The sequence below is a fragment of the Garra rufa genome, chromosome 23 (assembly GCF_049309525.1).
Source record: "Garra rufa chromosome 23, GarRuf1.0, whole genome shotgun sequence".
Taxonomy (NCBI): domain Eukaryota; kingdom Metazoa; phylum Chordata; class Actinopteri; order Cypriniformes; family Cyprinidae; genus Garra; species Garra rufa.
The window spans coordinates 22,361,480-22,377,037 of record NC_133383.1 but is presented as its reverse complement, the minus strand read 5'-3'; the positions used below and the strand labels follow the sequence as shown (position 1 = coordinate 22,377,037).

The 15,558-nt window shown below is 37.6% G+C and overlaps 1 protein-coding gene across 1 annotated transcript in view; it reads left to right on the top strand.

The window, feature by feature from the left end:
* Positions 1-8: 8 nt before the first annotated feature.
* The window catches only part of ltn1 (listerin E3 ubiquitin protein ligase 1), a 35,346-nt gene continuing 19,796 nt past the window's right edge, over positions 9-15,558 (top strand). Inside the window, exons 1-18 of the mRNA XM_073829331.1 lie at positions 9-111; positions 485-691; positions 1,838-1,936; positions 2,267-2,497; positions 2,615-2,667; positions 2,805-2,985; positions 6,069-6,242; positions 6,454-6,644; positions 7,590-7,737; positions 7,811-8,545; positions 9,493-9,534; positions 9,651-9,840; positions 10,305-10,544; positions 10,662-10,815; positions 10,936-11,083; positions 12,088-12,295; positions 13,610-13,769; positions 15,330-15,434. Of these exons, the coding sequence (XP_073685432.1) occupies positions 70-111; positions 485-691; positions 1,838-1,936; positions 2,267-2,497; positions 2,615-2,667; positions 2,805-2,985; positions 6,069-6,242; positions 6,454-6,644; positions 7,590-7,737; positions 7,811-8,545; positions 9,493-9,534; positions 9,651-9,840; positions 10,305-10,544; positions 10,662-10,815; positions 10,936-11,083; positions 12,088-12,295; positions 13,610-13,769; positions 15,330-15,434 (3,308 nt within the window). The 5' untranslated portion in view covers positions 9-69. The remainder of the gene's footprint in view (positions 112-484; positions 692-1,837; positions 1,937-2,266; positions 2,498-2,614; positions 2,668-2,804; positions 2,986-6,068; positions 6,243-6,453; positions 6,645-7,589; positions 7,738-7,810; positions 8,546-9,492; positions 9,535-9,650; positions 9,841-10,304; positions 10,545-10,661; positions 10,816-10,935; positions 11,084-12,087; positions 12,296-13,609; positions 13,770-15,329; positions 15,435-15,558) is intronic.

The window sequence follows — 15,558 nt, the reverse complement described above, 5'->3', positions numbered from 1 at the left end:
ATCATAACCAAGCGCCTAGTGTGACTGGACTCGAGTCGGAAAAGGAGCAGACGTTTAGCCGACACAAAAATGGGTGGCAAAAATAAACAGAGAACGAAAGGAAATGTTCGGGTAAGACAAATGAAAGTTATTTGATTATTAACATTTTCTAGCTACAAGCCAATGTAGCTGGTCAGTGTTGTAAACTATGACAGCTTATATGGATAACTCACTACAACAAATTGCTTTTATGTATTTCTTGTCACTTATTGGATCAAAGTAAGCGTTTATGAAACGTTTGATATGACACGCGTTTTTGTTTTTGAATTTATCGTGACTGTTATGTAAACCTGTGTTGTTCTTGGAGTCCTGACGTCACGTGTTCATAGTGTAATCAGTCATAAAGTGCATTAGTTGAGCAACCATGTATGTTACCTGACTATACCATAGGACTATAATCATCTGGATATGTAATGGTGACAGCCCTGTGTTTTCTGTCTTTCAGCCATCCAGCAGTGGCAGAGCTGCTGATCTGTTGGCCAGGGAAAGTGGCATTGTACCCGGGTTTGTAGGATTCGGTGTCTCCACCTCCAATGATCCAGGATATGTACCTGCAGTGCAGGGGGCAGAGGAGATCGACAATCTAGTTGATGCAGATTTCCGCATGGTTCTGCGGAAGCTGTCCAAGAGAGATGCAGTTACAAAATTAAAGGTATCTTTTGTTATTGCTTGGAGTTCAGTGTTGCCTAGTGTGCGAACGTTTGAAAAGGGATGAGTAAAATTTAAAACAAAATCATCTTGATCTCCATACACATTTTCTTAAAAGGAATATTTTACCCAAAAATGAAAATTCTGTCATTAATTACTCACCCTCATGTAGTTCCAAACCTGTAAGACCCTTGTTCATCTTTAAAACACAAATTAGGATATTTTTGATGAAATCCATGAGATTTCTGATCCTGCATAGACAGCAACACAACTATTACGTTCAAGGGCCAGAAAGGTAGTAAGGACATCATTGAAATAGTCCATGTGACATCAGTGGTTCAACCATAATTTTATAAAGCTACAATAATACGTTTTGTAGGGATAGTAAACAAAAATAACACATTTATTCAACAATTACTTCTCTTCCGTGTCAGTTGACGTGTTCACAAGTCTATCATGGCACATAATATTACGGTTGAACCACTGATGTCACATGGTCTATTTTAACAATGTCCTTACTACCTTTCTGAGCCTTGAATGTGTCAGTTGCGTTGCTGTCTATGCAGGGTCAGAAAACACTCAGATTTCATCAAACATATTTTAATTTGTGTTCTGAAGATGAACGAAGGTCTTAAGGGTTTGGAACAACATGAAGGTGAGTAATTAATGACAGAATTTTCATTTTTGAGGGAACTATACCTTTAAGGGTTAAAGACTGTAATGGTTATAAAGGTACATGAAGTTCCTGTATTCTTGTCTTTCTTCTTGCTTCTGAAAAAAAGAGGAAAAACAAACAAACAGAAATTTGTTTTAGTTTTTGAAGTTTTTAGTTTTTGTAAAAAAATCTTTTCAAAAAGTTTTGTTACTTACAGGCATAATTCAAGTAAATGACTTTGCACTTATGCCTCTTAAATCTGCCAATTAATATATTGGAAATATTGATTTTTAACATCTAATACAATACAGCATTTAACAGTATGATTTAATCTAATAGATATGTAAGTTATATTGCAAATGTAGTCTTTTATTTGGGTATTAGTAAATAAACCAAAGAATTTTGCAATCCTGTTACATATGTATACAAAACATATCCATTTCTATAAACTAAACTTTGAGTAACAATTGAAATGCTGGTTAATGTGTTTTTCAGGCAGTGCAAGAGTTTGGAGCAATGTGTCAAGAGCGACAGCCTGATGTTGTAAAAGGTGTCCTCCCATACTGGCCTCGGATATACTGCCGAATATCAGTGGTAAGAAAAAAAAAATGACAAGTCTTTTTTTTTTTTTTTTTTTTTTTATTATTTACATTTTTCAGTGTAACATTTTATTCACAGTGTAATTATATTTACTTTAATTATATATATATTTTTTAAAAGAAACATTTTTTTTTTTTATTAGAAATTCTATTCTGCATGTTTTCTTTTGGACTTACTTTATATAGAGGCAACAAGAATATTTGAATGCTAGTTTAATTTGAACGTTTAGTTTAATTGAATTTAATTTTGGTATTGTGTAAATAAAAGATGACTCATTTCTATTGGCTAAGCAATTCAATTTAATATATAATATATTTTAATCAGGATCACGATCGCCGTGTGCGAGAGGCCACACAGCAGGCCTTCGAGCAGCTGGTTTTAAAAGTGAAGAGGAATCTGGCCCCCTACCTGAAGAGCATCATGGGTCACTGGCTCATCTCTCAGTGTGACACATATTCTCCTGCTGCCTCGGCTGCCAGCGCTGCTTTCCAGGCCGCATTTCCCCTGAATAAACAACCAGAGGCCATCAGCTTCTGTAAAGATGAAGTATTGACTGTAAGATAAAGCTTATCCTATGCTCATCGTGAGAAAAAAGTTACATTCTGCAGAGTTTTTTAATTGAACGTTATCATGCTCAGCTAAAGTTTTACATATATCCTCTGTGACTCTCAGGTTCTCCAAGACAATTTGCTGAAAGAAACAGCTGACACTCTCAGTGACCCTCAGTAAGTGTATGACATGTACAAAAATAACCTGATGGTGATTTGTTATATTTTAAGATAATATGCACTGATTAATAATAGTAGTAGTTTATGTGTAGAATATATTTTATTTTAAATTATTTTGTTTAAATTTTGTGCAGGAGTGTGCCAGAGGAGGAACGAGAGGCTAAGTACATCCGTCTGTTGACCAGCTCTTTGCTGGCTCTAAAAAGACTGCTGACCGTTTTACCTGAGCAGGATAGAGAGGTGCTACAGGAGCGACTGACCCAACTCATCACACAGGGCAAATTCTGGAAGTATAGCAAACACAAGACCCCACAGGTGAGCTGGTGTATCCTAACCAGACGTTACAATTTCAAGCAAGTTTTTTTAGTACACCAACATTAAAGGGTTAGTTCATCCAAAAATGAAACTCACCCTCTTGTTGTTTAGAACCCGTACATTCATCTTCAGACTAAGATGATGAAATCAGAGAGCTTTCCGACCAGGCCCGGTTCCAGAACTAAATCACTGAGGGTGCTTCCTAAATTAATGAGGGTGCTCTAACATTATACCATCATAGTCGACATTAGGGCGCGACACTGATGGCGCGCGTTGCTATTTTAAAATCAAAATACTTCATTTTTGTATGTAATGGCAAATTGATTATACTTTCGTTTTTTTTTTATTAACTTAATTTAGAAAAAAAACGTTTGGAGCATTTTTGTTCGTAAAATATAAGTTTTTATTTTATTTTATTATTATTATTTTTAAGGAACAGCGCCCAGCGGTAGACTGATCAGTCTGTTAATTTGATCAGTTTGCCTACTCAAATCATCACGATTTGCATAAAATCTATAGATATGAAATAGTTCAAGTAGGCTATAAAACAATGTTAGTTTAAACGTTAAACCTAAAGATAAATGTGCGGTATTAGGCGCATATCCAATAGTTTGTGCAGAGAATGGAAGCTGAAGACGCAGGACATGGGCGCCAGTGCATTTTTTTCAGTGGAAGCAATTTAAAATTATCTGTCATTTTTGCTCACAAAGGTAAGAGTAGGTTAATACATCATTCGGTACTGTAAAGGGTGTACTTTTATTTGTGTGCACTTAAAAAAAAACGTATAAAATAGTTTTAAATTATTACTTAACGAAATAAAACAAATAGAAAACAAAAACTCTCTCATTATGTAATCCGAAAAGATAAATTTCTCTTTAAAGGCGCGTCCAAAAAGGATTTTTGTTACACTGACTCAGAATACACTAGTTTATTAATATATAATTTAAATAAGCTTTACTCTTTCCGGCCCGACAGATTCAGTGTTATTTATTTATCTTTGTGGCAATTTTCAGCATATTGTGTGCTTGAGCGCGGATCTGTTCCAGCTGCGCTGCTGTCCGTAACGGTCTCGAAAGTGAAACCGAAAGTGAAGTCTCCTGTTGTTTCCACCAGCGCGGCATTTTTTTCTTCACCATAATTTATGGATGTCTAAAATATTAAAATAAGGAGAAACCTAAAACAGATAAAACCGGTGCCTGTCCGCCTCTGAACTTTGACGTGAAAATTGGCCTGAAGCCCAGCAACTAGAGGTGTAAAAAAGTCGGGCTAGTCGGCCGAGGCTGAAATGCAACGCTCTAATTGACTGGTTTGATGCGTTACAATATGGTAGGGCATTGTTTTAATGCTTACAGCAGAAAAATAAATGTTTTTTTTTTTAATGATTACTCACTGGATTGTTATCTAAATCTGCAATAAAATGACATTATTACAGCTTTAACTGAGGGTGCTATTGATTTCGTTTGAGGGTGCTTAGCACCCTCAAGCACCCCCGTAGAACCGGGCCTGTTTCCGACCCTGCATAGATAGCAATGTACAGTGCTGCCCACTAATATTGGCACCCTTGGTAAATATGAGCAAAGGTGGCTGTGAAAGTAAATCTGCATTGTTTATCCTTCTAATCTTTCATTCAAAAAATGTACGAAATTCTAACCTTTCATTGAAGTAAAACAATGGAAAGTTGGAAGGAAATTTCACTTTTTGAAATAAATGTTTTTCTCTAGTTTACGTAGCCACAATTATTGGCACCCAATTATTGCAACGCCTTTTTCCCAAGATAACAATTCTGAGTTTTCTTCTTTAATGCCTGATGAGTTTGGAGAACAACTGACAAGAGATCAGAGACCATTCCTTCATACAGAATCTCTCCAGATCCTTCAGAATACCAGCTCCATGTTGGTGGTTCTTCTCTTCAATTCACTCCACTCATTTTCTGCAGGGTTCAGATCAGGGAACTGAGACTGCCATGGCAGAAGCTTCATTTTGTGCTCAGTGACACATTTTTTGTGTTGATTTTGATGTTTGTTTTGAATCATTGTCCTGATGGAAGATCCAAACATGGTCTATTATAAGATTTCTTACAGAGGCAGTCAGGCCATGATGCCATGTATCTGAACAAGATATCCAGGACCTCTGGCAGAAAAATAGGCCCACAACATTAAAGATCCAGCAGCATATTTATCCGTGGACATGGGGTACTTTTTGTCCCTGTTTGCACCAAACCCATCTGGTGGATTTGCTGATAGAAAGCTCTTTTTTTTTCATCTGACCGTAGAAGCCAGTCCCATTTGAAGTTTCAGTCATGTCTGACAGCTGAATATGCTAGATTTTTTTTTGTTTTTGGATGAGCCAGGAGTTGTTGTTTTTTAAACCCATTTGAACAACATGTGGTGATGCAGGGGCTGTTTGATATATTTGTTTTAGGCTTTCTGATCCTCTTTGCAATTTTCCAACTGTGATCTTTGGAGAGTCTTTGGCCACTCAAACTCTCCTCCTCACCGTGCATTAGGATGATATAGACACACATCCTCTTCCAGGCAGATTTGTAACATCTTTAGTTGAGTGGATCTTCTTAATTATTGCCCTGATGGTGGAAAAGGGGATTTTCAATGCTTTAGCAAATTTCTTACAGCCACTTTCTATGTAGTGAAGCTCAACAATCTTGTTCTGTACATCAGAACTATATTCTTTGGTTTTACTCTTTGTGATAGATGATTAAGGGAATTTGGCCTTTGTGTTCCACATATTTATAATCTATAATCCAATTTCAGTCACCCTAGTGTGCTACAAAATGTAAATATGAATGAATATACTTCAGAGATATTTTACTAACAAGAATTTCTAGGGGTGCCAGTAATAGTAGCCAGCATGCATTGGAGAAGAACATTTTTTTCATAATGTGAGTTTCCTGCCACATTCAATTGTTTTACTTCAATGAAAGTTTAGAATTTTTAGGGTCTACTCATTTACCAAGGGCACCAATGTAATTAACAATGTAATATGCTTTGCACAGTTTTTAGCTGTTTCCTTGATGATTTATATCAGTTGGTTTAATATGATTCAGAGTTGTCTGTTTTATTTTCTAGATTCGAGGGGCGTTCTTTGAGCTGATTGCCACAATGTGTGAGCACACACCCCAGCTGATCCAGGCAGATGCGGCCAGAGCGTGTTCTGCTGTGCTGCTGTCAATCGACGACACAGATCCAGTGGTGCTGCCCCCTCTGTGGGAGGCGGTCCTCCATATTCTGTCCTGCGTTGATGTGAGACTGATTATTTTTTTAGATTGTACTATTTCTGTAATGATTTATTTTGAATAAAAAACATAAAATCTGACATTTTCCAGCTCTGCCATAGCCCATATTCATTCAAAAATGAAAGTGTCAATCTTATGCAGTCTAATAGAAATGTTATTGCACCTTATTGTTGTCTGTTGTCAGCACTGTTGTCAAAATCACTGTGACCTCTGTGCAGAACTGCTGGACGCATGTCAGTGCCAGGAAAGGCGTGATGCCAAAGCTCTGGGTGCTTCTTAAAGAAGGAGGTCGAGGTCTTGCAACATCTCTGCATCCAAACCTGCTCCCGCTTCTTAGCAAACTGCCAGCAGAGGTCACACAGCCCAACCTGGAGTTCTCTAGGACATTCCTCACATCTGTCATACAGGGGTGAATAATGTCATATTCTTATTTATATAGTCAAAAATTTACCTGCAGCACAATTGCCTTTTTAAATTTGCTTACCGCAATAATAATAATAATAATATTTATATATGAGGGAGAACTTTTAATGCAAATTAATATATATACTGTAATTGAATAACTTTTTATTATATACTACCAGTCAAAAGATTTTCAGTGTTTTTTTTTTAAAGAAATCTCTTCTGCTTAGCAAACCTGCAATTATTTGAAGCAACCTACAGCAAAAACAGTAAAATTGTACATTGTTTTTACTATTAAAAAAAAAGTTTTCTATTTGAATATATTTTAACATGTCATTTATTCCTGTGATTTCAAAGCTGAATTTTTAGCATCACTACTCCAGTCACATGATCTTTCAGAAATCATTCTCATATTCTGATTTGCTGCTCAAAAAAACATTTATTATTTTTATTTTGTTGAACTGTATGGTATTGTGTATAGAAATTAAGTGTATGGTATAGTGTATAATGTTACAAAAGCTTTTTATTTAAGATAAATCTTTGGATCTTTCTATTCATCAAAGAATCTTGAAAAAAGGTACTCAACTGTTTTAAATATTGATAATGATAATAATAAAAAAATGTTACTTGAACAGCAAATCAGCATATTGGAATGATTTCTAAAGGATCATGTGGCACTGAAGCCTGGAGTAATGGTGCTGAAAATTTAGCTTTGATTAAAATAATAAATTACATTTTAAAATGTATTCAAATAGAAAGCAGTTATTTTAAATAGTAAAAGTATTTTCACAATGTTACTGTATTTTTGATCAAATACATGCAGTCTTGGTGGGCATAAGAGATGACTTTAAAAAAAAAAAAAAATTTAATGAAATCATAATTATTCCAAACTTTTGACTGATAGTGTATTTTTGCACTTATGTTTTCCTTTATTCTTTTATGTTTGGTCCAGATTATCGAGTGATCGTGCCACGACCAGTCCCTCAGAGAGTGCAGCCATCATTTTTGCCACAATGGAGTGCCTTCGGTTTATCATCCTGCAGAATGCCGGAGACGAGCAGGAGCAGAGAGACATCCAGAACATGCTGATCTCAGAACAGGTCTGTGGACCACAAGGACAAGGTCTCTCTCTAAATCTGCTAATGTCTCATGCATTGAACTTTCTATCCACAGCTCCTGCCGTTGATTGACAGAGCTCTGGGAAACCCATCGCTGCAGACAGGTCCTCTGTTCCCTCAGGTCTCAGATATGCTGCTGTCCTGGGAAAAGCGAGTGGCTGGGAAAGAGGCTCCCACCTTTAAAAGACTGCTGTCAGACTTCTGGGAGGGTCTGGGTCGCCTGTGCACAACTTACGTAGACTGTGAAGAAGCCAAGCAAACGACCCTGGAGGGCATAGCGTCGCTCCTGCAAATTATGCATAACCCGAACAGTGCCAGTAAACAGATTAAGAAGAAAAAAACTGTGAAAGTTTGCTTCACGGACAGGGAAGAAAGAGGCCAAGGGGAGGAACCTCCTAGGGAAATTCCAGCGGTGGAGGAGCAGCACTGTCCCTTGAGAAAAGGACACCTGCTGGATTTGGTGTGCCAGCTGGCGGAGCTCAACATGGTGTACGTGAGCGAACGTGAGTCGGAAAGGCACCTGCGGTTTTTGTCTCAGCTGCTTGGGGCGTTCCCGAGTCCTCAGGTGTTCCAGGTGCTGCTGAGGCCGGAGGAAATGAAGCCTGAAATGGGGCCGGAGCTCAGGCCCCTCGCTGAGAACGCAGCTGTCCACTTTCTCCTGCGAAGAGTGGCTGTATGGTTAAAACAAGACAGAAGGAAGGACACTGACTTCCTGGTGGACATGGTTTTCAGTTCCCTGCAGTGCTGCAGCTCTGGTGATGAGAAGACACTGATCCTCAACCACATCAGTGTAAGAAACCCACATGGTTTGGGGGGATTGAATTGCTACAGGCATATATTAAAGCGATTATCTCCAAAGATGCCGTATTTCAGTGTATTTACCACATTTAAAGGGATAGGTCACCCTAAAATGAAAATTCTGTCATTAATTACTCACCCTCATGTTGTTACAAGCCTGTAAGACACTTTGTTCATCTTTGGAGCACAAATTAAGATAATTTTGATGAAATCTAAGAGCTTTCTGACCCTGCATAGACAGCAATGCAACTGACGCAGTCAAGGCCAGGAAAGATATACAGTTGAGGTCAAAAGTTTTACCAAAATAAGAGGGATCATATAAAATGCATGTTATTTTTTATTTAGTATTGACCTGAATAAGATATTTCACATTTAAAGATATTTACATATAGTCCACAAGAACAAATAATAGTTGAATTTATAAAAATGTTCAAAAGTTTACATTCCCTTGATTCTTAATACTGTGTTCCTACCTGAATGATCCACAAGCTGTTTTTTTTTTTTGTTTAGTGATAATTGTTCACAAGTCCCTTGTTTGCCCTGAACCGTTAAACTGCCTGCTGTTCTTCAGAAAATTCCTTCAGGTTTCACACACTCTTTGGTTTTCCAGCCATTTTTTTGTGTATTTGAACCCTTTCCAACAATGACTGTATAATTTTGAGATCCATCTTTACAAAATAATTAACATTTTGCAGATTCTGAAAGGGGGGATGTAAACTTTTGACCTCAACTTTAGTCTTTTGAATAAAGGCGGTATTTTTGTTTTCTTTGTGCACAAAAAGTACTCTTGTAGCTTCATAACATTACGGTTAAACCACTAACGCCACATAGACTATTTTAACGATGTCCTTACTACCTTTCTGGGCCTTGAACATGGACGTTTTCTCTCATTTACAAACATGAAATATCAATAATTAGTTATTTGTCTCTTCACAACAGAGGGATTTGAACTGGAGTGTTACTCTTCAGCTTATTGAAAAGGTACCTGTTTTTATTAAGAGATATTTTCAGATAAATTTAGCTTTACATTTTACAATGTTTTGTATTGAAGAAATATGAATTAACTAAATCTTCTCTTGTCATTTTAATGGCACCAGGCGTGTGCAGATCCCGTCTGTTTGGAGATGTGTATTGGCTGGCTGAGGGGTGCGGTGTTAGGGGAGAGGTTGGTGGGTCTGGCTGGAGATCTGTGTGTGATGGGTCTGCATAGATCCCCTTCTTCATCATCCCATCATACACATGGCTGGCCTCTCATCAGCCTTGCTCTGTCACAGCAGCACAGTAATGGTAAGTCTTCATGTCATCAGTACTCAGAAACTACCATCTGAACCACATATTACAGTTAAAGACAAAACTGACCTTATTTAATTTCCTAAAGGGATAGTTCACCCTAAAATGAAAATTCTGTCATTAATTACTCACTCTCATGTCGTTCCAAACCCGTAAGGTCTTTGTCAGTCTTTATAACACAAATTAAGATATATTTGATGATATCTGAAAGCTTTCTGATGCTGCATAGACAACAACAGTGCTACTACATTCAAGGTCCAGAAAAGTAATAAAGACATTGTTAAAATGTGACATCAATGGTTCAACCTCAAGGTGTTATGGGTATGGAACGACATGAGTAATCAATGACAGAATTTAAAATATTTGGCTGAACTTATTCCCTTAAAAGTGCTAAAAAGTGACTTAGTAAGTGGTTCTCCTCAAAGAAAATAATTATTTTTCACCTTTACGTCTCTCTGCAGAGCCTCTCATTGGCAAGGCGTATGTGGAGCAGATCATTGACAAGCTTCACGCCACCCTGTCAGAAGCAAAGGGCATGTCAGACGCTGGCAACATGGAGCCGCTGGTCACTTTCATCTCTGATGTGGCTGCCACCTTCTTTTCTTCGGTTAAGGGCTGCCTGCTGCTGGCGTCTGCCGAGGAGTTACTTATGACTGTTTTCCAGCTTTGTGCACAGGACCAAACCATCACTCACCTCTCAGGTGCTCCAAATCATCCAAAAGTTCAAACATTTGTCTCCATAGAATGTGGTTCTCAATTTCTCAGATATTACAACTGCGTGTATTGCTTTTAAATGCACGTCTGGTGTTTCTCGGCAGATGCTCTTCTCCTGAAGCTGCAGCACGCCTACACTGCTGGCATTCAGTCACTGATCGCTCACCTGGGCGCAGGGGTCACGAAGGGCACCCTCCTCCACAACATTGCACTCTGGGTTAAAAGTCAGCTGCTCACTGCACCACTGACAGTCAAAAGGTAGTGGTCTTTAATAAATGTGCTTTCTCCAAAAGCTGTTACTTTTTTGTTTTTGAAAAGTTTGGATAGCTGAAAGAATTGTTTGGAAACTTGTCTGAAATCTCCTGTTATCATTGTCAGTCTGCAGGTTGTGGTGCAGGCTGTGGAGAGTCTGGCTCAGACCATCGCCTCAGTCCAGAAGAACAGCTATCTCCTGTCGCAGTTTATCTGCTGTCTAACTCCTACTGAAGAGGAATGGAGTCGCATTAGACGGGCCCTGCCACCTCAGGTATGGACATTCAGCCGGTCACAGAGGACATTCACACAGGCAAAAAATGCCAGCAACAGATTTTGTGAGGAACCATTGGTTCGATATTTTGTTAAAATGGAAGGGAAGGAGGGGAAGCCAAGGAAGAACGGTCTTATCTAGTGAAACGATTGGTTATTTAATTTATTGTTTTTTTATTTTTTTTAACTCAACTGCTCATCCTGTCTAGCTCTGCATGTACTTTATATTCCAGTTCAGGACAGTTAGGGCATGTCGAAAAACTCCCATCACATTTTCTACTCAAACTGCAAAATCATCCTACGTTGCTGTTTTAAATTTTTTTTTTGCAAAGGGTGTTTGATCTTTGCATGTTTACTTTTTAAACAATGTCTCAGTAATTCTGCAGCGATGTAGGATGAGAAAATGAGTTTTTCGACATACTCTAACTGTCTTGAACCGGAATACACTGTGACAAGACGAGCATTTGACGTTAAAAAGTATATAAATTGTCCTTTTTTTTTTTTTTTTTTTTTTTTAGAAAATAACTGATCATTTCGCTAGATAAGACTCTTCTTTCTCGGCTGGGATCATTTAGAGCCCTTTTCAAAGTTCAAACCTGTGGGCACCATAGAATACCACTATATGGAGAGAAATCCTGAGATGTTTTCCATAAAAAAACATTTCTTTATGACTGAAGAATGAAAAACTTGAACATCTTGGATGACAAGGGGGTGAGTACATTATCTGTAAATTTTTGCTGTGGAAGTGAACTTTTTTTTTAAAGAGTTGGTTCACCCAAAAATAGAAATTCTATCATTAATTACGTACCCTCTTGTTATTCCAAACACGCAAGACCTTCCTTCATCTTCGGATCACAAATTAAGATATTTTTTGATGAAATCCGAGAGCTTTCTGACCCTGCATATGCAGCAATTGATGACAGAATTTTTATTATTGGGTGAACTATCCCTTTAATATGGCAAAAATATGCTATTTTAATTATTTATCTTTGTGCATCTCTGCAGTGGGTGAGACACCCTCTACTGTGTGGTCGTCTCAGAGTCACCGGTGAATACCCCAGCATGGATGTGTGGAGGTTCAGGGCAACTAACCGGCTGCCCGCACACCTGTGTGTCAGTGCATTACTTGGGAAAATCATCTTCACTGCAGCTTCATCTGATGACCAGCAGGTGGAGGCAGACCTCTCTGAAATTCCTGATCTCAAACACATAGGTGAGACTAATTTATTCATCTAGCTTTGGGTAGCAGTGCTTTTGTAAAATAATAATTTTTGGTTATGCTTTACAAGTAGAACATTTTCAGCTTAAAAAAACAAAACAAAAACACCTCAATTTTATTTTCAAAACGTGCAATTTGGTGCAGATGCCAAAAAGTAAGGTAAGTTTTAATGGCTTATAATGTAAATTAATCTTTATGACAGTGTACTACTTTCATGAATGGGATAGTTGACCCAAAAATGAAACTTCTGTCATTAATTATTCGCCCTCATGTTGTTCCAAATCCGTAAGACCTTTTTTCATCTTTGGAACACAAATTAAGATATTCTTGATTAAATCTGAGGCTGTTCGCACTGCAGGCACATGCGGCCCACATGTGACGTAGATCGGTTTTTGTCATGACCGTTTGAACAGCACAAACCACATGGAATCTGACCTTTTTAAATTCTGACTGTGCCACTTCCAAATGTAGTACTTATACAGGTATCTAATACAGGTCAGACGTTTTGCAATGCGACCGCAGTGTGAACAGTCATGTCAGAATTCACGCGACTTTTATGTCACTCTAGATTGAGTGTCATAATTCCGGAGACACTTCAAAGATTTTACATAACCAAAGTTATCAAGACAGTTGCGAATGGTAACCAGTGATATGACAGAACTCATAGAACCATGTTCAGAATTATGATCTGTTCACACTGGAAATCTGATATTGGCTATACAAAAAATCATATCTGAGCAGAAATCAGAATTGAGCACTAAGGCTTGCAGTGTGAACGTAGCCTGAGAGCCTTCTGGATCTGCATAGACAACTACTTTTGTGAATGCGCTTTTGTTTCCATCTGACATGGAAGAGAAGAAAGTTGAATAAAGTTTTTTTGCGTACAAAAAGTATTCTAGTAGCTTCATAAAATTAAGGTTAAACCACTGATGTCACATGGACTATTTTATCTATATCCTTACTTCCTTTAGGGGCCTTGAATGCGTCTATGCAGGGTCAGACACCTCTCAGATTTTAACAAAAATATGTGTTCTGAAGATAAATGATGAAGATTAATGACAGAATTTTAATTTGTGGTTGAACTTGAATCTCTTGAAATGGATATAAATATCAGTTTATTTATCATTCACTTTATTTCTCACGGTATGTCTGACTACGATCATATTTAAATGTTTAGTTTTATGATCAAGGCTCTGTAGTTTTTGTTGTAGGGACAAAACATATAATGCAGTGAAGTATTGTGTGAATATGATACAGTAGGCTTCATAGAGTTACAATAAAGTGTCACCAATGTTTGTTTTAATGTAGTTTCAGAGATTTTCTATGGACTTCAGTGGTGTGAAGAAATGGAGCTGTCACCCCTCATGGTGTCTGAATACCACAAACTGCTGCAGTCCTGGAGTGTAGAGCAGAGAATCCACAACAACAGTCTGATCCAAACCACTCTGTTAGACACGCTTTTCACAAGGTTAATTCATTCATGTGTATTTTTATTAGGGGTTCAAGCGCCTAGTGCAATGTAATTCAGCAATCTTCACGTAAAACTGATTGCGCAGACGTAGAGTTTTGAAAGGGATGTGGGAGGGATGGTAGTACTTACCCCCGACAACATGTGCCACTGGGGGTGATGACAAATTTTTCAAGGGTGAAAACGAATGTGCATTGCAGTGTTGTTTTTGACAACCATCTTAGATTTAGTCTTAGTCTTAGTCTTTTGGACTAAAATGGTTATTAGTTTTAGTCAAATTTTAGTCACTTCTATATGTGATAGTTTTAGTCCAATTTTAGTCGACGAAAAGTCAAGAAGGTTTTAGTCTAGTTTTAGTCAAAAAAAGGGGAAAAAGTAGTCTTTTAACAAATTAATGTAGGTCAGTAAGTATTTTGCTGTTGGGTAGTGTCACTTATAAGTTGTGAAAATAGCAGATCTATAGTTCAACACAATGTGAGCTTCCGGATCGACTATTTTCACCAATAATTACAATAATGAAGGAATGTTTTAGAACATAAAAGACAAACAAGGATGGAATGCTAAAACGGCTTGCCATACTAGTATGGTAAAGAGCATTTAATGCTAAAACGGCTTGCCATAGCGGCAGGTACTTTTTTCGGTTTTAATTGGCATGCACAATAAGCAGAAACGTCATGCATTTTAAACGTCTGACGGACCACCCACTAACATTTTCGTCTATTCTCGTCTCGTCAACAAAAACTCACACACGTCTCGTCATGTTTTAGTCATCAACGAGCCATTTTTATCTCGTCATCGTCTCGTTTTCGTCATGGAAAAAAGTGGCGTCAACGAAATGATTTCGTCATCGTTGACGAAAACAACACTGGTGCATTGCAAGGTTTTTCACACATACAAGCGATGTTTGTATCATAGTGTATGACAGTCCTCTTTGTTCTGGGCAACTTTGCCTCTAGAACCACTGCTGTCAATCAAATTGTTTCTTAAATAATTGGTAAAAAAAAAAGTAGGTAAAAAACCTACTTTAGCGAACTAGTCCTAGTTTTTTTGCTCAATCTGGAAAAAACACAGCAGTACAATTCTCTGGACTCTCTAGGTCAATAATTATCAAAAAAAAAAAAAAATAGAAATTTACCCTTTGGGAAGCTATAATGGGGTTGTTTAGAAAAGGGACCTTTTCGAATTGACCCAAAATCCTATGAAGCCCAAAGGAAAACTCTAAACTTCACAAAACCTGGTAAGCACATGCGAAAGGTTATTCTAAACAAGCATGCACGTTTTAAGGAGTTCGGACCACAGCTGCTGCTGTAACCGTCATAAACATTACACACCATAATATTTCTATGGTAAATTACCTTTATTTGCAAAAAATGCTTGCTACATATTGTCTTTTTCGTATGTACTTCAATGGATTAAAGCGCTTGAACCCCACTAATCGCTGCGTGCAGCTATATTTATTTATTTGCATTTTCAATAGATATGGCCTAGCCTATGTATAAATGTCTTATTTTGTTTTAAATAAGTATAATTCATAGACCCTTTTGTCGTTTTTGATCACAGGTCACAAGAAGAAGGCTCCCTCTGGTCACTAGCTCTGGCAAAATACATGCAGAACAGTAACATGGAACCAAGCCACATTAAGTCCTTATATGGCAATGTAGAATGGTAAGACATCCCCCAAAACACAACATGTTGTTTTCAACCATCCACCACCATCTCTTTTGCTCACCAAGACTAAATTTATTTGATTAAAAATATAGTAAAAACAATACTATTGTGATCTAATCAT